We start from the raw sequence: 21,059 nt of genomic DNA, 5'->3' as shown, positions 1-21,059 counted from the left end.
TCCTCTAAGAAAATAACAAGCTTTTTTGAAAATATTGGGTTTTGTTAGGACAGATTTCTGATGTTTGATGTTCTTATTGTAGTTATTATTCTTTTGTGTGTCTTTTGTCATTCCTTAAAGGAAAAGAGGATGGCTGTTCTTCTGCCCATTCCATTGCGGTGATTTCACAGTTCAGGCATTTTGGGCGTTCTGTGATGTTGAGATTGGTCAGATAATTTTGTAAGGCTGTAATTTTGCTCAAGCTCCAGCTTGCCCTCTCACTTTTCTGTAGAGATTGGAGCGGAGCTTTGAAGTGATCCTTAAGTCTGCAGTTCTGAGAAGTGTCTTTTTTTAATCATTCTGTGTGTTTTCTACATTGTGTTTAATTTTTGATTTCTGTAGAAGTCTGCCTTCTTCCAAAGCAGTTCAGGATCTGATTCTAAGAAGCAGAGGGGATTTTCAAAGTACAGAAGAACTGGAAATCTAGTTTCCCATGTGATGATGTGTCAGATATTAAACACCTGCATTCCACCACACCCTCCCCATCTCCCAGAGAGCTGAGAATTGAATGTGCTCACTAGGTGCCGTTTGTGCAAAACTGTCCAAATCTCAAGTCAGGGGAGATCTGTTCTTCACAAGCAGCATGATAGTTACAGTTAGTACATAGTGGTTCAGGATGGAAGAAGAAGTAATTTGATAATGTCTTTGATTCAAGGCGAGTTAAGATTTTGCTGGCATTTCAGTAGAACATTCAATTTTCTCAGAAGCTTGTAATGCAAAGTGTCTGTCATTTAACAAGAAAATAAGTTTATCTTAATGCTGTGCTTTATTTAAAATTATTAATTCAGTTTATCACTAAAGCTATCAAAAACTTTTTAATGTATTCTAAAATAACCTTATTGGAAAGTGTCACTGTTGAAAAGTACTAAATGAATTTAAAAGCTTTCAAATTGGTTAGTGATTTCTATTTTTAGTACCTGCACCCACTTTAGCACTTCAACCTGTTTGAAATATTCAGTCAAGTGAATTCTTGGCTCCCCTTTAATTTGAAGTAGTTGCTATGCAGGTTAGACCAGCCTGTGAAGCCTTTTCAGTTCTGAGTAGAACTGGGATAAGTATTCACTCAATCTTTCAATTTCTTTACCTTTGCCTTCAGGAACATAGAGAACCATCTGTGTTTCTGCAGTGTCGCTCTCCTATCATGTCTTTGTTTGTCTCTCTCCCTTGTTTTCTTCCACAACTTGCTTAGCATTTCTCTATCTGCTGACATCCTTCCTTGGAGTGCTTTCCATGTTCATCTGTCCCTTGTTGTGCAGGTTGTTTTTTAATAGACAGTGCTTGAAGAAACATGCTAACCTTAGCAATTGGCACTTCTCAGTATATCTTCTTTTATATGTATTACTGCTCTAAATCTTCATCTTTTTTGTTTTAGTTTGGAAGATCTTGTAAGGCACAGAACTTCCTGAGTTTTTGTCAGAGACCTTATTTCTTGGTACTGACTTATTAAGTAATTATAGCAACATTCCCTAATTAGGAAGAACAGACATTATTTAGCTTTGCAAACTGTTGGCTACTTTTATACTCCCTTTGTCCAAAACATCTCCTACACGAGTATCTGGCAGAGTTGAAAGAGATGTCCCAGTTCTTCTCATCTGTAATCTCCTTTGCTCAATATTCAAGTGTTGGTGAGAGTCTTCCCAAACTACAATTTAGATATTGAGTTTGTTGTCCAAATTGAAAAGAGACTTCAAAGAGACGGTAATGTTGCATTTCAGAGTTTGTTAAAATTGTCATACCTAATAAAGAGGAATTTCTATCCTATTATGTAGCTGTTTACCTGAAGTGTATATGTCGAACACAGTGATTTGAAGACGCACAAAGGAAGCCTGTGTCATTGAAATCCACACGCACTCTTGTCGTGTGGTCTGGATCACCCACGTCACTGGGGAATGCCAGTGTATAGGAACCCTCTCCTAAACCAATGCAGAATACTTCCAGATTCCTCTGGCAACACCGAATATCAGTTGTTTGCATTTACCATTTATCCCTTAGAAAGGCCTGTGGCTGCTTGATGGAATGGGGAATGCTTTAGTTTTTTCAGACTCAACTCTTTCAAGAGATCTATTTGAAAATACAGTCACCACTGGATTGAATATTAATTGGCAGCCCTCCTGACAGATTGAGTAGAAAGGACAAAAATTAATGAATCTGAGAACTGAAACATCCAGTGATAGCTGAAGGCAATCTTTGTGCATCAGTCCGAAGGTGCGTTACTGGGGCAGCCTGGGAGCGCCTGCTTTGTCAGGTGTGTGTTGTCTTTCTCCTGTGTACAGGGGACTTGTTCTCCTCTGGCTCTATCAATTTGTGATTTTTCATGCATATTGAAATGTAACTAAGTAGCCATGTTTCACCTGGTCGCTCCAGTAATCTTTATATTTTCTCTTTTTCTCTTGTAGATTCTGAGATTTATTTCAGATTTTCTTGCTTTTCTGGTACTTTACAATTTTATCATACCTATTTCACTTTATGTGACTGTTGAGATGCAGAAATTTCTTGGATCTTTTTTCATCGGCTGGGATCTTGACCTCTATCATGAAGAAACGAACCAGAGAGCACAAGTAAATACTTCAGACCTCAATGAGGAACTGGGACAGGTAAAGTAAAAAAATACATCATTTCTTCTTTTTTACTTTCTATTTTTTACTTCTGTTCTAATATTAAAATAAATTACTGAAGACTTTTTACTAGTTGTGCTTTGATATCTGGTTAATTTACAAATAAGGTATAAATATTTGATGGCAGAAATTAAAATTTTTATGTGGTCAAAAAAATGTGTGCAGTGAAGAATGTGAGTTGAGTTTGTTTCATTTTCTTCTAACAAATACATGCAACTCCAAGTCTGTTTTTTGTTTTATTTTACAAAAGGTAGAGTATGTGTTTACAGACAAAACTGGTACATTAACTGAAAATGAGATGCAGTTTCGGGAGTGCTCCATTAATGGCATAAAGTACCAAGAGGTCAATGGGAAACTAACTCCAGAGGGGTTTTCTGAAGATTCTCCAGATGGAAATAGGCATAGTTTGGTAAGACTTTTTTTTCCTCCATTAGGCATCCTACATAAAGTGTTTTATTTCAGAGAAATATTCTTCTAGCATTAGCATTAAAAAAAAAATCAGAATTTCTGAATAGGTTGAAGCTATTAAGTGTTACTGAACAAATAATATTTATTGAACATGTTGTGATTATTTAACACGGAATACTTGGCAGATTTTTAAGTAAAACCATGTTTTTTTATTAAAATGTTCAAAACAGGGTTAATATGTAAATGTTACAAATGAAGTTTTCTCTTTCTTATAGATGAAAGAGGAAGAACTCTTCTTGAAAGCAGTTTGTCTTTGTCATACAGTGCAGATCAATGCAGATCAAACAGATGGTGCTGATGGTCCCTGGCATGCCAATGGAATAGCAGCCCCATTGGAGTATTATGCTTCTTCACCGGATGAGAAAGCTTTAGTTGAAGCTGCAAGCCGGTGAGTTGTACTGCCAAATCTATCTGATGTGGAAATTGCCTACTGGGGGGGCAATTGATGCTAAAAGCAACCTTAAAAATTGCTCAAAAAGGCTTTACAGCCAATGGCCTGGCACTGGCCGTTTACTATGAAAACATAAAAAAATAAAATACACAAAAGCCCAGGCATATTATAAAGTGATTGTTTAAAATACTTATGGAAATCCTTGAGAAACTGTAGTCGACAGAGTATGCTCCTATTAAAATACTGTTGACAGTGAGCATTCTTGGTTTTCTCTAGAAACAGACAGCAGTAATGGGATATAAAAGTCTCTCTTTTTTCCTCATCTTCTCTCCTCCTCCCAACAGTAAACAGGTATTTTGTCTAAAGTGATGATTAAATGTATATTTTCTTTTCCTTTTAGAGTTGGAGTGGTATTTACTGGAACTAGTGGGGACAGTATGGAAGTAAAAAGTCTCGGAAAACCAGAAAGGTATTAGTTTTTATTCCTTGTTTCTTTTGAAGGATAGGTCAGTAGTGAAGATTAGTATAATGTTCTCTTCTTTGACCTCTCTGTTCATAAGAAAACCTTGCCTTTCCACACCATGCTCTTTTTAATGCTTTTCCCTCAATGTTTTCAAGACAACTTGCATCTTATACCTTACCAATGGAAAGGGAGATGCGAGAATTTTGTCTGAGGTACATTATATAGGTGTATATTGTAGTAGTTTGGATCTTTGCCCATTCCTCAAAGGTTGAGACTGTAGTAAAACTGGAAAACTGGATCACTTATTCAAGTCTTAAAATTTTGTGCTTTTAGCTCTAGAAGTTCCCAGAATGATTCTCATGTATGAATGACCTAACTACATATTTTAAGCTTTCTCAAAATGAGTAGAAATGCTGTTGATAACTATATATCTGTGATATGTCATAACACCTTTTATCCATATGATCTGTGTAAGGTAGTTGGCAGTGCTTTAAAACTTAAATGTCTAAAATTAATTTTCTAAACTAGTGGTAACACAACAAAAAATAGTCCAGTTTTCAGGGAACATATATTCTTATTTGACTGTGTAGATTGGTTACAAGTTTTAGAAACAAAATGTAGTTTTCAAATTTATGCTGGAAGGTAATGATAGAAGGATAAAGGACTAGGTGAGAGCCAATTGTAATCTTCAGGTGTAAAGATGGTGTTCAGAAAACTGTTCCTGTTGATGGAAGAACCTTTTATTCTTATAGAATATAAATATATATATTTATAAATATGTATAAAGTGATGAAAAGCAATCAATTGCACAAACACTGGTAACAGTGGTAGCATTACTTTTAGAGTTTCTATATAAAAATGATACTGTGGGGAAAGTTCTGTGCAGTAAGGGTGCATTTATAAGTAATGGTCTTTAGAAATTTGTTTCTAAAAATGTTTTCTTTCCCTTCCTTCTTTTATTAAAACACAAAATGCAGGTATAAATTGCTTCATGTTTTGGAGTTTGATCCAAATCGCAGACGAATGAGCGTCATTGTAGAGAGTCCCTCAGGTAAGTGATCAGAAGTTGCACAAGCTGCAGTTGAGAACTTCTTCAATAGTATTTATTATTAATTTCTCTTCTGTTTTACTTTTTAGGGGAAAAGCTTTTATTCACAAAGGGAGCAGAATCTTCCATTCTTCCTCGTAGTAAGAGTGGAGAAATAGACAAAACAAGGGTACATGTGGATGAATTTGCTTTGGTAAGTTTGTATGGTTGCCCAGCTGATGGGAGAACGAATTCTGGTACAAATTCTGTGACTTGAAGTGAAAAAACTGTAGGTGACACATTCTTGTTGGATCAAAATCTTGTCTATTCTGAACATAATCTTTTGTTTTCTCACAGAAAGGACTAAGAACTTTGTGCGTAGCGTACAGAAGATTCACACCTGAGGATTATCAAGAAATTGGCAAACGCCTTCATGAGGCCAGGACTGCCTTACAACAACGGGAAGAAAGATTAGCAGATGTGTTCAACTTCATAGAAAGGGATCTGGAATTACTTGGGGCTACAGGAGTAGAAGACAAGTATGCAATGGAGTTTCTGCTAACTACCCTCAAAAAATAGAGAATTTAGGATTTCTAGCTGAAATATGATGTGTGCCATGAAAAACTGTCCTGCCATGAGCAAAAGTTCTGTGCTGTTCTTGTTCAGTATGCTTACCACTCTTTGGCTTGAGGAACATTCAAAACTCATGTTGTACCAACTGAGTTTGGCTTAATAATGATGACATACTCTGTGCTTCATCGAGAGAGATTTAATGTATGTGAAACAGAATAACGGTAGTAAATATTTAGGGTAGTTGTTCACTCCTAGGGAAAACTTCTACATATAGCTACTTTACAAAGCATTCTGCTTGCATGGTGTGTATTCTCTAAGTCAGAGGGTGGATTGTACACTGGAGTGTACAGATGGAACACTTAAAAGCTTTTCATGCACCAGAGTAGATAGTAATTACTGTGGACTGTTTTAAAGCTTCTCAGATGCAGTAATGGTGCCTAATTTAGATTAAGATATGCTTATAACAAGTTTTTGATCACTTAGCAGGATTGAAGTTCAGGGTTTTTTTCATCAAGGCCTTTGTTTTATTGCTGGTGACAGAATGTCATCTGCCAGACTATGTTTCTCTGAAAATACATGTAACATTGGAAATGCAGTTTTAAATCGTCATGACAGCGGGGTTACAGGAGTAACATGGAATTACAGTATGAGCTCTTTGTTAAGTGTTTGATTGATTATTTAAGATTTTTCTTGTTCCTAGACTGCAGGAAAAAGTCCAAGAAACTATAGAAGCACTCAGGTTGGCTGGTATCAAAGTGTGGGTACTCACTGGAGATAAGCACGAAACAGCTGTTAGTGTCAGTTTATCATGTGGACACTTCCATAGAACCATGAACATCCTTGAGCTTGTACAACACAAGTCAGACAGCACATGCGCAGAACAACTGAGGCAGCTAGCCAAGAGGTAAAATACATGAGTTGTCATTATCTCAGTGATGATCTTAGTTTGGTTTTCTTTTATTTTCAAATTTCACGACAATCTCTTTGATGTATTTGCCAAACACATGAAATTGCCTTTTAAAAAATTATTAATGCAATAACAGACTTGAAGAAGCAGTCTGTCCAACAGGCGAACTTCTTTGTTAATTGATGGGCAACTACATAGTTCATAACAAAATTTAAATGTTCCTGTCACACTGATAGAAAGCCAACTTTTTTTGTCCCTGAATAGAATAAAGGAAGACCATGTTATCCAGCACGGACTGGTTGTGGATGGGACCAGCCTCTCTCTTGCACTCAGGGAACATGAAAAACTGTTCATGGAAGTTTGCAAAAGCTGCTCTGCAGTGTTGTGCTGTCGCATGGCACCCCTTCAGAAAGCAAAGGTGAGAATATAATCGGGACTGTCTTGCCTTTTTATCATGCTTCGAGGAGGCAAGGACTTCTGGAACTGATTTGTTTGTTTGCCCGACCTTTTGTGTGACTTCTGCATCCTTGTTAAATGCAGTTGATCTGGAGCAGTTTGCTCAGACGTTGCTACATGCACTTGTGAAAATTTGCAAGCGTGTGGGGGAGTCAAAACGCTGCCACTGTGCAAGAAAACGGGTGATCTTTAATCAGCCTCTTGAGAGTTCTGTAAGGCAGTAGCTATCCTGATCACCTGCATGCTTTTGTATTGCCTTTTCCATCACTCCTCACAACAAAAAAGCCAGATTGAAAATTCATGAAGCTGTAGGGAAAAAAATCTGCTCCTCTAAAGATTTAAAAAATACCCAAGTTTGAGGAGGAAGAAGGGAAGGGAAGCTGAGGCTTTGTCTCCAGAGGAGGTTTGCCTTAACCATCTCTGATAAGACCAGTATTCGTTCACATGTACTTAATTTTGCTTAAATATGGGTTGGATAAAATTCAAATTAATGTTCAGTGATTTATTTTTTTGCTCTAGAAAGCTAGGCTCTGAAGAGCTATAATATTTATTCTTTCCTTTTATACTTCTCTTCCTTTTTTTTTTTTTTTGACTAATATTCAATTGTGTACCTCTATTGGAGGATTTTTAAGTTTATTACACTTTTAGCTTATCTATATGCTTTTAAAGGCTTTTTGCCTGTATTTCCAGTAATACTGAACCTCTGAAAGGACACTGTTGGGCATTCTATTTTTACACCGTGTCAAAAAGAAAAAGAAAAAGACATGTTTTTACCTTAAAGCACTAGAAAACCCTGATGTGAGTTACTAGATGTGCAAAAGAGGGCAGCCTCTTTTACTGTAGGATAAGTGACCTGTTTTGAGGTCACTCTTTCTGCTTCCAACATTTAGTCAGACTTTGAACCCAGTCTTTAGAATCACTTCATTATAAAACTGTTCAGCTGTCTATAATGGTATAATATTAGCTTCAATAAAATGTTGACAGGAAGTTGTTTGTAACTTCCATGTGACAATATGTTGGATGTGCCCACTTCATGTACACTCTTTGAGCTGAAATAACAACAGCAAAATAAGCTCAAGGAAGGCATAATATTTAAATAAGTTTTGTGCTCCAAAGCAAGCAGCTTTTCTAAAGTATCAATGAATATGTATATGTGATATGCCAAAGATGTTTTTTACCCAAGCCTGCTTATTCATAAACATATTGATTATATTTACAGGTAGGTAACTAAGATACTTGTGAATTAGTGGCATGGTTTGTAGGCAGACTGTCTAATCTGAGAAATTTTCTGCCCTTTTTTTTCTAGGTAGTGCGACTGTTAAAAACATCTCCAGAGAAACCTATAACATTAGCAATCGGTGATGGTGCTAATGATGTGAGCATGATACAAGAAGCACATGTTGGCATAGGTAATTCACTTTTGTCAGAAGAGACAAAGGCAAATAGGATGCCAATTTTAGTAGAGGATTAGATCATTAATAATGTTTATAAACAGATACGCTAAGGTTTTTAACTCGTGAATGGCAGGGTGTTAATCTGAGTCATTTGTTGTAGCAGATTTGTAGTGAAATTTAAAATCTTGAGCTGTTTGCTTTCAGAAGTCTTAGGTTTATTGTGTAGTCTACCAATAGACAGAGGTCCAGCTTAGAAGTACATCTCAGAAGTACTCAGCTGTTAAAAGTGGATATCTGGAACTTCAGACTTTGTTGGGTTCTAAGTTTACACAGAAAACTTGACATTTAAAACTTTCTTTGTGCTAAACTGCCACTGTTTGCACCATGTCTGTATCACCATAGAAATGCAGCTTGTGTTTGTCTTTGAGGAGAAGGCTTTCATTGTATCTCTTGAGTGACTGTTATTGATTTGCAGCTAAGCTTGGTAGTTTTCTCTGTTTATGTTTCTCTGTTTATATAAGGCCAGGACCTTATTTTTTTTCTGCTGTGTTATATAACTGGGGACAAAACAAAACATATACACAACTGAATTGGTACCCATCACGTGGTGTTTTGCTCTTTACTGACTTTGCTGCAATAGTAAATGATTAAGGTTCTTACTTAAGGTAGTGGTACATCAGGATATTCAGTCTGTCACCCTGTGTGATTAAAAAGGTTTATGGAATGTTTATCATGTAAGTCGTTTGGCCATGATTTCTATAGCCTGCTTGAAAAGGTTACAGGCCAATAACAGATGATGCTTTATTTTACAGCTAATTGATCAACTAACAGAATCTTACTATATTTTTTACAAAAGCAAACAGCACTTTTAAGTGTCTGGTTTTCAGGAATCCTGAGCCACTTTTCTCCTGTAAAAGAGCAATTTGTGTTCTCTGTGTATGCTTATCCTAATCTTAAAAGTAGTATTTAGAAATGAATTTGTGTTCAGCTGCAACAGGCATTGTCAGCCCATCAGATTAAGTAGACTGTTAATGTAAGAGCAGCATTTATTTGTTCTGCTGTTGAGTGTAGGTCATATATTATTCCCAGCAAGAAAAACGTCTGTGAAGTAAAACATACTAAGCAAATTGATAATTGATGATAGATTGATAATGGTTTCCTTGGTTTGGGAATTTTGGTTTTGTATGAGTGTTGTTATTTCTATGTCTTCCCAGAAATCTTTTCTTAAGCATACCTTACAGAAGTAATATTTTTAAAAATTATTTTTTCTTTAATTGAATCAGCATCAAATGTTTCCTTTAATTGTAACTGTCAGGAATAATGCCTTCTTTTGGAACTGAAAGTTACTTAAGTCTTTATAATGCTGAAAACAGAACTGTAGCTTCAGGCACATATTGCTGGGTTTTTGAAACTTTAATTTTTATCATGTGTAACCTGTTTTCTGTTTTGTTTCCCAAATATTACAGGAATCATGGGCAAGGAAGGAAGACAAGCTGTTAGAAACAGTGACTATGCAATAGCACGGTTTAAATTCCTCTCCAAGTTGCTTTTTGTTCATGGGCATTTTTACTATATTAGAATAGCAACCCTTGTACAGTACTTTTTTTATAAGGTAAGTCTTCAAAGAGTACCAGTGGAGTTCACAGAAAAATGTGTAACCTTTTCCCTGCAAGAAATTCATTTCAGATCTAACATTTTTTGTTTGGAACAGGTTAAATATCTCTGTTCAAACATGTTTTCTGGGCTTTTTTTTTTTTTAATATATTTTACAACCAAATGCAGTAGTTTAACTGTGAAATTGTTCAATACTTCCACCTAGAAGTAGGTTTTAAATACCACAATAAGTTTACAATAAGTATAACCTTCCTTGATTTAATGTGAACAAAATCCATTCATCTTTCTTAAAAGGAACAAGGAGCACAGGAAGTAGCAGGGGGAGGGAAGGGCCAATGAAGGTGTATGGGGATAGAGCATACTCTCTGCCAGCAAGCTCACCTTAAGAAAACTTAAGTCCTAGCCTTGGCTTAGGAAATCCTGAGGTGAAACGCTGGAAGGGAAGGAAGCACCATGGACTGCGTTATCCCCAGTGCCTCTCGGGGAGCTGTGGGCATGGAGCAGCAGGGCGAGCTCAAACAAAATGCAAGAGGGAGGAGTGGGGACATGGGCCTGGGAGCTCAATCCTGGGTTGGCGTGTTTGAAATGCTAGTAACTTTTTTTTTAAACCTGATTATCAGTTTCGATAAGAATCCAAAATTCTCTATGTTACTTGAAATTTATCTGAGATTCTAGCATTGACTACCAAGCCACTTTTTATCTTACATTGTTTGCTTTCATTTAAAGATAACAGCATGGTGTTAGGTTTTGCTTGCTGGTTTTGGTTCCTATGTTGGCTACTGCCATGCAAAAGGTTCACATGAGCAGGGAACAGGCTTTCTTGAATGAAATGTCTAAACTATTTTGCAAAGAAACTTTTAAAAAGAAACTGAGGGGGAAATGGTGGATTTCTCCTCCTTTTAATACTACTTGTACTCCCATAATGACGTGTGTTCGTCAGGCATGTATAATTAAGTTTATATTTTACATGTTCATTGTCCCAAAGGACAAACAAAATGTGCTTTCAAGCAAAGCGTATTGCTTCACTTTGCCAAGTATTAGTAAAATTCTGAAATGCCTTACGCTCTCCATGAGCACATTTACCAACTTCTAAGAGTTTTTTTGCTTTTAGGTTTGTGAGGCATGTACTGAGGATTAACTATTGCCTTAACTTGTTTTTTTTTTTTTCAGAATGTGTGCTTTATTACACCACAATTTTTATATCAGTTCTTCTGTTTGTTTTCACAACAAGTAAGTATTGGATGCCTTACATCTTGGTAAATATGTATGAAACACTCAGGGTAAATAACTAAAAAAATGGGAAAGAACTACACAGGAGCAGCAAAGATTTTACACTTGCAGCTTCATTTTCTGTATTTCATAGCTTGATGTTACTAGATGGTTATGTGTATACAGCTTTTTTCCTCACTAGTAAATTAACATGATTAACGATTTTTGCTGCTATTAATGTGCTAATTTTAATAAATATAAGCTACATTTTCTTTACAAGACTCAAAATATTTTTTGTTTCCATTTTCAGACGCTCTATGACAGTGTATACCTGACTTTGTACAATATTTGTTTCACTTCCTTGCCCGTCCTTGTGTACAGTCTTTTTGAACAGCATGTGCATCCGCATGTATTACAGAGTAAACCTATGCTCTATCGGTATGTATATTTTACATATATTGTCACAGTAGCACATAATTTAGAACAACAGTGGCGTCTGCAGACGTCTGAACTTGCTGTTCTGCATTCCTACAGTATTTTTATCTGTAATTTATGCAATTTTTAGTAACTACCTTGATGAGGATGAACTGCAGCTATGTGGTTTTCAACCTAGAAGTTAATTAATATGAATATTTTAAGAGGAGGTGAAAACTGCTCAGACACACAAATGAAAAACTAGGACACTGTGTGGTGAGGGGAATCATCACCAAAAAATGCTTTACTAAGAGGGGAAGTGAGTTCCTGTAGAATTAGATGTCCTCCCAGTGGTAACATGTTGCATTGCATACTGCTTTTTGGAGAAAAAAGTATATATTTTTGTAAAAAAGAGATGTCTCTTAGATGTTTTTCTTTTCCTAAAGGTCTTTTAAGCAGGACAAAGGGCAAGTATTAGGAGATCTGTTTTTTTCTTCCTCTTGCAATTCCACCTCAAGGGAGAAGAATTCTAGTTTGTGCTATTCTGAATTTGACCCACTCGAAACCCTTGCCATTGGTGATCTCTGCTTAAAGCAGAGGCAAATCGTGGGAGCTCAGAGCTCTTTTTTTGCCCATAACTTATGTATTTTTTCAGATGTCAGCATTTGTTAAATGTATCTTGATGCAGTTGAAAGTTACATTTATTCAAAGCAGTAGCAGTCATGCAATGTCAATAGCTGATAGGTTATATAAAGGCAATCTAAGTCCCAAATCTGTTTTATTTCTGCAGAGACATCAGTAAAAATGCCCATCTGGGGTTTAAACCATTTCTTTACTGGACCGTCTTGGGCTTCTTTCATGCATTTGTTTTCTTTTATGGCTCCTATCTTCTAATGGGAGAAGACACTTCTCTGCTGGGAAATGGCCAGGTACAATATCATAAGAATTATTCTGCCACTGTATTTTAGGTGATATTTCTTTTTTCTTTTTAAATCCTCTTGTGTCAGAAAAATCTAAGATTTTCTTATTTTTATGAACAACATAATTACCAAAGAGAGCACACACAAATATTGGCAAATCATCAGGAGTAACATTTCTTAGTATGCAAACTGTAAGATATGTTGTCAGAAAGCATATGTCCATGAAGAACATATCTTTCAAGATAATAAGTGTGTTATGGTTGTCTTAAACTCTATATGCTGTTTTTGTCAGAATCATATGTCGTAACTTCAGTAAATGAGAATCTGTGTTGACTCATTCAAAACTCATTTGGAATTGGACTTAATTACAGTGTCAAACAACGGCTTCTCTTTAGTATCTGCTATAAAATTAGGCTTGAATCTGAAAGTTTCCAAAAATCTTAAAAGTTTCTCCTGAAAATCTATTATTTTAATTATTCTGAATTCTTAAAAATTAAGTGCGGCAAGCTGCTTTTAAAGTTACACTTTTTGTTCAGTAAATGTTTTTAAGACAATAACTTAATGAAATAAACACTAATTTGACACTTTCTGTTTTAAAGATGTTATAGTTAACAGGAATAATAATGTAGAAAAAGCTCTAAAGCTTAGATAAAACCATTGCAAGTCTGCGTCCTCATTTTCCCCAGTTCTGAGTTAGTTAACCCAGTTTAGATACTGATTTTTTTCCTTTCATAAAACTGTTATGGCTAGTGATGCATAAATACATTTACTTCTCCCACTAAGCCATTCTTAGTACTGAGGTGAAGCGCTCACTGATTCTCCTGCGGTACTTGGTAGGGTTGCAAGTTCTGGCCCAACGTACAAAATTAGCGTCAAGCTGTATTCACAGTGGCCACCTGATGATAAGGAGTGGGCATGAGCTCGGGAAGTTTAGCCAAAAAAAGGGTTTCCATAGAGCAATGTATAGAGAATGGCTGGAGTTGTCTTGAGTGACCCAAATCGGAGAGTGTGTGAATGGGTGGTCGGCATCCCCGCAGAGAAAGGAGCAATGAAGGTGGAGCTGGGGACCTGTTTCATCATGAGAAGTTTGATAAGAATGTTAAAATAGCTTTAGACTCAAATGTCTCTTACCACTGAGGTATGAGTTTGTCCTCTCTGACCATTTGTTACAAGCTGTGTGACTTTGAAGTTCTTGTGAACTGGTGAAGGACCTTTAGTAGTCTTCTGACGCAGGAATTTTACATTATGAATCCGTGCCTTTCTGTGCATCTGTCTCAGTTGTCAAAGTGCCTCACTTCAAAATTGCTTAGTAAACATCCACAGGGCAGGAACAGAATTTTTTCATTGTATATAGTAACAAATATTTAGTCTGGGGAACAGACTGATTTCTCTAAGTCTAGACCAGTGTGTTAATGTAGACTTTATGGAGAAGGTTCTCTTAATGGTTTCTTGCATCAACTAGCCTGAAGATTTTAAAAATATATTTAGTAAGTGAGCATACTGGAAATAAATCTTTTGGATGCCCTTTGCCTTCTCGTGTTTTCCCTGATGTGACTTTAAAAAGCCTTAGATTTTATTTGGAGTTACTCTCTACCTCTCTGTGTTTGCTAAAAGATGGTTATTGAAACTGGTAGAACTGTGTGTTTCAGTAAAACATCTGCGGTGCATAAATTATGTCGCAAATTTAATGTGTGCCTGAAAAAGCCGAAGTTAAGAGCAAGAGAATCTCGTGTACTGCTGAGCTGCTTTCTTGCAAGAAGCCCTCAGAAGGTGATCACTGTGCACACGTGTGCAGTACAGGGTAGTGCTGGTGCCAGGCCTCACCTTTTCATTCCAGGTTCTCAGTTTGGAGCAAAGCAGAAGAGATTGTAAATAATTTGTTAATGCTGGTGGTTTGTTAGGCTTACCTTGACACATTGTGGAACAACTTGATCTTCTAGTTCTTTTTTCTCCCCCCTTTTCCATGCTGTGCATGTCGTCAGATATTGAAACCTAACAGGCAAATGGTAAGAGCTTAGAAAAGGAGGAGATACAAAGTATTGTATCTGTTACTTCACAGGATTAAAGGATGCAGCATCCACAGTGTAAATGTGTTCAAAAATAAAATGGTGGCAAGAACCTGTTCACATTTTGCATTGTAGCTCTGTGACCATTGAGAGCAGTGTTAGCAAAGACACTTTCTTTCACAGGTCACTCAGGAGCAGGAGTCCAATTTTCCTTTAAGATTATCATTGCAGCAGTTACGAGCAAGCATGTTGCTTGTTAAATGTTATTGTCGCTGTAAAAAGTAAACAGAAGGCTTCAGAAGATGTGTTATAACGAAGATCTTTAAAATTATCAGTAAATCCAGACTCATGGCTGCCTCAATTCTGTACCTTGTATAAAGGTGATAAAAGCAGTTGTGAGATCTATCATCAGGCTGTAGGGATATTTTTTTTGTCAGAGCTCTGTAACAAGAACTACAACTGTGCGAATCCCAGTTCCGTGCCGCTGTGCTGTACTAACAAATCAGCTCTGGGGTGACTTTGGTTGCCTGTCTGCATGTGGTACCTTCCTCCTTGCTTGCTTAGTTTGGTAACAGTAAATACGGAGTTGAGGGTTTGGTCATTGTGCAGTGTGTCAGTGGCAACAATAGCTCCGAAACAGCAATGTCTCTGGACTGAGCACCCAGACTGCTCACAAGAGCAGAGCAGGTGGACCTGGTGTAGAATGGCGGTGTGTCTGAGTAGCATGTGTGTAGATAGGTTACAAACTCAGCATCCCTGCTTCATTGTCAGAGCTGAGATTTTATTGTTGTAGAACTTGTTCAGAGTTTTGATAGTTGAATATACATGGGCAAGATAACACAAAAGTGACAGATAACAGCATTTTAGAAGTGAAGCTTAATTTTGTGTTTATCAGCCTTGAAACAAAGTGTCTTTTCCTTAGAATTTTCTTTGAAAAATACAATGGCACCATTATTTTTGAATTGTAGAATTGTGCTTGGGGTAAAAAGTGAACTTTCAAGTGATGCTGCATGTTGAAAATGATCTGGAGATGTTTAAACTCAAAGTGTTTTGCACTTATGTTAAAGTGAATACCTTCCACACAGTATTTACTTTCTACTGGATGCTTATACTTAATTGATAACATTGATACCTTCATTTTCCTATCATTTCATGTTACTGTTGTGGACTTTCTTCGTACTCCATGTAGCCTTCGTGGTGATTTGGTTTGAACCAAGAAGAAAGATGACTTGTGGGTTGTTAATTTTGCTCTTAGCATAAGCTGTATTTTTTTTCTGGTAGTTTGTGTTGTATCTCCTTCTTTTTGGCAATGATTAGTTGTCACAATCTTATGTCCGCAGACTTGTTTCATTAGTGTAGCTGACTTGAGAAGAATCTAACTTACCACGAATGCTCTTAACTGATTTTTTTCTTCCATGATTTTTGCCTTGCTGTTTTCTTAGATGTTTGGAAACTGGACATTTGGTACTTTGGTCTTCACGGTTATGGTTATAACTGTTACAATGAAGGTATGATATTGTACTTATTACTCCCTGTGTATAGATATGTAACAGAACAACAATTTTAATTGATTCTTGAGGATTCCAGATAGGTGATTTTTATGTTTGATGTCGGTGATGGTGAAAATAGTTTTTTGTAGTTTTTGTGTGTTACAACAATATTCAATGTTTGAGTGGGAAGTTAATAAGTACGTTCAGACCAGTATTGATCATTTTCTGTGAAGTGGGGGGGAAAAGGAAGTTAATTGAATTTATCTTTGTTTTAGATGGCACTAGAAACGCACTTCTGGACATGGATAAACCATTTTGTTACTTGGGGATCCATTGTATTTTATTTCATATTCTCCTTGTTTTATGGGGGAATTATCTGGTGAGTGATTCTTTTTTTTTTTCCTCTCCATAGCACATAGGATAGATGAAACGATGAAAAACACTGGAATATTATGTTCTACCATCTTGCTCTGAATTTTGTGATAGGTGTCGGAAAATAGATTTCAAACCTATAGTGGCCATTGACTTTTGGTGGTTCTTTTAGAAACTTGAGCAATGCTCTAAGCTGTCCTGTGCTCAGGGACAGCCATTATGTGGCTCTGACAGCTTGTGACTACAAAGGCCTTGTTGTTTTATAAAGTAGAAAGAGTGCCTAAGATAGGTAATAGGTAAATGTTTGCAACAGGAGTGAAGACACTGGAGTTTGAACCAGTAAAGCGATATAATTTTGCTTGCATTTTGGGGTCCTGGAGCGATAGGGTGGTGATAGAATTCCAGCAACACTATGTAAAACTGAACTAGAATGTTTCCCTCTGAAGTTCAGTGCCCTCCCTCCCCAGATTCTTTGCGGGTCAGGTCCAACAGTTTGCTGGACGTCTTCACGGGCACCATGGGGTTGTAACGCTGCATCCTGAGAGACTTATGCTTGATGTAAAATAAGATACACGTGAACCTGCCTGTGCTGTGCTTTTGTTTCTATAAGTTACTTTTAGTAACTGCTGCTTCTTTTAACTTTTCAGGCCATTTTTACATACCCAGGACATGTACTTTGTATTTGTTCAACTGTTGTCAAGTGGTTCTGCTTGGTTTGCCATAATCCTCATAGTAGTTGCTTGTTTGTTTATTGATGTTGTGAAGAAAGTGCTGTACAGACATCTACAACCAACGAGTACTGAAAAAGCTCAGGTAATGTTATATTTTTGTATCCAACTTGATCAATAGTTAAAAGAACACGTTTGTTAAAATCTATCTTGTAAACTGATTACTTTCCTATGCTGTTTAATTATCCTCTTACATTACTGTCATGTTTAATGCACAAAAGTGTTCTCATTTCAAAAGACAGATAGTTGTTAATTTAAAATTAGAAAAATGAGGACGCCATTTTACAAAGAAATAACATTTATGTTTAAGTAATTGACAATAACAATGGTAGAATTATTTATAAAGGAGTCACTCAGTCTTTTGCATCTCAGCTTGCAACTGCATGAGAGGATCATACTGCACATTTTTATACTGCTTTTTGTCCAGGTACTAGAAGTTCTCCTTTCAACTGTCATTGGCACTGAATAGTTCTTAAAATGTGATGAAAGCAAACATTTTTTAAATTGCTTTAGTAGGATTTGTTTTAATTAGTGTTTCTTAAATCTTGATCATATCACATGCCATGTATTTGATTATGTAATTAAAGGTAATTACCCATGTGGCATTTTCACAAATTCATAGAAGAGGTCTGAAGATACGCTGTGATAATAGAATCCCCCTTTTGCCTGACACAGGTTATTAAAACTCCTTGAAATCATTCTGTTGAAATTAGCCTGTCTTCTAGGTAAATATCTCATCTATGATTGAGTTTTTTCTTCTGTTTAGTGACAGTTATGGAGAAGTCATCCTGACCCACTCTTGCAATAGTTACTGTCTCTGGTTGAAGTTTTCAGCTTTTTATCTTATACTTCTTTTACTAAACTGAAAAGCCTTCTATTAATGGGATTTTTTATTCATGGTTAGGTTTGTGATCAAGTGAATTTTCTCACTGATAAGTAGATTGGACTTGCATCTTTTGTCAAAAAAGTTATTTTCCAGTCTTTTAATCATTCTTGTGTTTCTCCTGTAATCTTCTCCATTCCTCAACCTCATCTGAATTTTGAATTTCACCAGTGGGCAGAATATTCCACCACAGAATATATCAGTGCTAAGTATGGAAATAATGATTCCCCCAGCTGTATTCAGTTCACAGAATAATAGACACCAGTAGTCTGTTATCTTCTGCACCTTTTTCTCATCTGCAAGTGATTCTCTTGGTTTCTTCCAGGGCATTGATGAGAGATCAAGTAGCATAGGGCCAAAAAAAAAAAAAGCAAAAGTGAATGAAGAATCCAGTTGACAAAGATATCCCATATACAGTTATGTTTTGCAACCTGCTAGCAATTTTTAGTCTGTTATTTAAGTTATTTGTTTCTGTCTGCCATCACTTAAATTCTAAAACATTCCCTGGAACAGTGAGCAGAACACAGGTTTCTCATCCCAAAATGCTTGCCCCTGTTGTTTTAGTTTTTCAGAAACTAAGAGCATGCCAGTTGCGCAAGCTGCCTGATATAGTGTTCTGAATTCACCGTATCTGCAGCCATCTGCCTTACTCTGCTTAGTATATAAGGAACTTCATTTTATATCTGTTTGGTTTTGGTTTTTTTAGTATAAGGTCACAGCATTGACAGTCAGTCTGTCTCGGATCAGTTAGGTGTTACATGTAACTGGTATGAGAGAGAAGCACTTGAGAAATACTGCTAAAGATAAGCTTTTAAATGTAAATACTGTTCTGTTACAACAACTTAAAAAATCACGTCTGTTCCATTTTGGGAAGTCAGTATATTAAAAATTTGACAGGCAAGCATGAGTTGACTTTTATAGAGGGCTGAATTTGGTTAACTTTACCTTCCTTAATGCACTTAGGGTACATATATGTCATTTAGGGTTTTTTTTCTGTGTTCCAAGGTTTTTTTGCTGGCCTTAAAGAAAATCTTATGTTTGACTTAGGTCTATTGCCCTGAAGTAGCTTCTGGGTAATTTCTGACTATTAAGTCTGTCACAGAATCATATAGGAGGAAACAGACAGTAAGGTAAATCTGAAGCAAAATGTAAATCTTTGGGTGAATATAAATCACAGCACTGTTGAGGGGAGTAGGTAATACTGAATAAAGGTGTCTGGTAAAGTAGAGATGTAAAAGTGTATAGGCCTTTTTTCTCAGTGTGTAAGCTAAGATACACGTAAGGGTGGTCCTACCAAACGCAAACTGACTGAGCTGTTCTGAAGGTACCAGGCGTGTGTTCTGTATATGATGTGTATTCCACTGAAATAACAATGTCTTGTCCTGTGTCTTTCTCTTAGAAAATTACTGCTGCTATTTACTGACATGTATGTTCCATCCCTTCTCTGTCCAATTGTAGATGTACTCCAACAGAGTTGCTTTAAGTGACGAGTTCATCGCACTGCAGCCATTGTCCAGGGCAAGGAATCAGCTGAGCAAAATTAGGTAGAGTAGGAGGGACAGTTCCTCATCAACTCTTATGCATGCTGAAGGTGAACTAACCAGTGCCGAGAGAGATGGGAAGAGGCATGAACGTTAGTGGGTTGAGAGGGCAATACCTGTAGTGCAGATACATTCGGTTTGGTTATTTCTTGGCTTTGCTCTGTGTTTTTGAGCCAAATGCTTCTCCTAAGTAGCATGTATTGGACGTGCTTTTTTTTTTCAGGAAAAAACATCCCTAGCATGATGCTCAACTTTCAGAATACAGATCTAGCTCTTTTTTGCATCCATTTTAAAATAATTACGGTTTCTAGCATGGTTATAATGCTTTTCATTTCTCTGTGATCAAAATTAACAGTGCTTTTTGCATGTTGGATAATTTCAGCTTCATAAGGCCATGTCAGGAAGGTCCATGTATTTCAGGCAGCAATTTCTTGCAAGTTGTTTTCCAATTTTAATTTGCTTTCACTTGTGTTAAAAGAGCAGAAAATGTTTTAAGTTTGGGTGTGTACCTATACTTGCGTGGCTAAGGCTTTTTGTGTTTGTTTTGTGCATCTATAAAGTGAGTGTTGTTTGTTTTCAATGTGTATAGATACACATAGTCCTAAACACATTTGGCTACAAAGTCCTGGAAAATTATTCAAAAAAAGATCAAAGCGTACATGTGTCTGCGTAGGTGAACTGTTACGATTCTGAAACACTTGAAATGCACCGAGTTCAGTACGTGAAATGCTGTCAAATGCTGATTCTCTTTTGTAAAGCTAAAACATTCATATGCACCAATAATGCCTCAACTTGTTTGATGGTTTAGCCCACCTTTATCTACTTCTATATTCTATAACAAGAATTTATGCGAAGAACTCATTCCTTTTAAATATTTTTAAGATGACCGTGTTGCTTATAAATGTGCAAATAGGTGCTAGGAGAACCAACCAGCCAAGTTGTTTGGGACTTTATTGCCGTTTGTTTAACTGAGGGAAAGTGGGAGACAGGAGGCTGACATGATAAATCGTGAGCAGAGAGTTTTTAGTGGTTAATTCAAACAGGTCTTTTAAAGGGGGGCAGTAGGGAAGAAAAGCTTTGTATTTCCTCTGAGAGTGTGCTATACCTTTGCAAGGCACAACTTGGAAGGGCTGTTGTGTTTAGCTGTTAGTTGTCCCACTGTGAAACATAGCAGCTTATATTTCCAAACATCTCTCAGAGGTAGTGGTGGGGTGGTTTGGTTTTTTTTTTAAATTCAGCACTTAACTAGCTTTAAAACAGGCAAAGTGCTTTATACCTCTTGAATTTCAGTAAACTTGCCAACACACTGGGGAGATTTTTCTGCAAAAACTTTTACAAGGTAGCTTTTGAAATTCTTGGTTTATCAGTGTCATGTAACTAAGTTACCTTTTTAAAAGTTTGGATAAATATATTTCCACTAAACCTCTGTTTTCTCACTGAATTATTAAAGTGAATTACATGGTGCATCTTATCTACACCAAAGGTTTTGTAACAAAAGATTCTCTTAAACTTTCCAAAACTAAACATGCTTTAAGAATTATGTCACTGT

At 36.6% G+C, this 21,059-nt stretch overlaps 1 protein-coding gene across 4 annotated transcripts in view; it reads left to right on the top strand.

Annotated features, from left to right (window-relative positions):
- ATP11B (ATPase phospholipid transporting 11B (putative)) overlaps positions 1–21,059 on the top strand; it is a 63,510-nt gene that overhangs the window by 27,269 nt on the left and 15,182 nt on the right. For 3 of the 4 annotated variants that reach the window (XR_014184473.1, XM_082056879.1, XM_082056878.1), the window contains exons 12-28: positions 2,436–2,633; positions 2,905–3,063; positions 3,338–3,510; positions 3,914–3,982; positions 4,954–5,027; positions 5,114–5,217; positions 5,361–5,542; positions 6,277–6,480; positions 6,748–6,901; positions 8,246–8,348; positions 9,800–9,945; positions 11,118–11,177; positions 11,467–11,594; positions 12,361–12,499; positions 15,939–16,004; positions 16,262–16,365; positions 17,006–17,171. Coding sequence is in view for 3 of the 4 variants with exons in the window: in XM_082056879.1 (XP_081913005.1) it covers positions 2,436–2,633; positions 2,905–3,063; positions 3,338–3,510; positions 3,914–3,982; positions 4,954–5,027; positions 5,114–5,217; positions 5,361–5,542; positions 6,277–6,480; positions 6,748–6,901; positions 8,246–8,348; positions 9,800–9,945; positions 11,118–11,177; positions 11,467–11,594; positions 12,361–12,499; positions 15,939–16,004; positions 16,262–16,365; positions 17,006–17,171 (2,229 nt within the window). In the remaining variant the exon portion in view is untranslated. Of the gene's footprint in view, positions 1–2,435; positions 2,634–2,904; positions 3,064–3,337; positions 3,511–3,913; positions 3,983–4,953; positions 5,028–5,113; positions 5,218–5,360; positions 5,543–6,276; positions 6,481–6,747; positions 6,902–8,245; positions 8,349–9,799; positions 9,946–11,117; positions 11,178–11,466; positions 11,595–12,360; positions 12,500–15,938; positions 16,005–16,261; positions 16,366–17,005; positions 17,172–19,427; positions 19,514–21,059 lie in introns of all 4 variants that reach the window. The other variant, XM_082056880.1, reaches the window with a different exon arrangement.

Source organism: Streptopelia decaocto (genome assembly GCF_964273445.1).
Source record: "Streptopelia decaocto genome assembly, chromosome: 6".
Classification (NCBI taxonomy): Eukaryota; Metazoa; Chordata; class Aves; order Columbiformes; family Columbidae; genus Streptopelia; species Streptopelia decaocto.
Note: the sequence above shows the minus strand (reverse complement) of the source record. Positions and strands in the feature narration are given on the sequence as shown.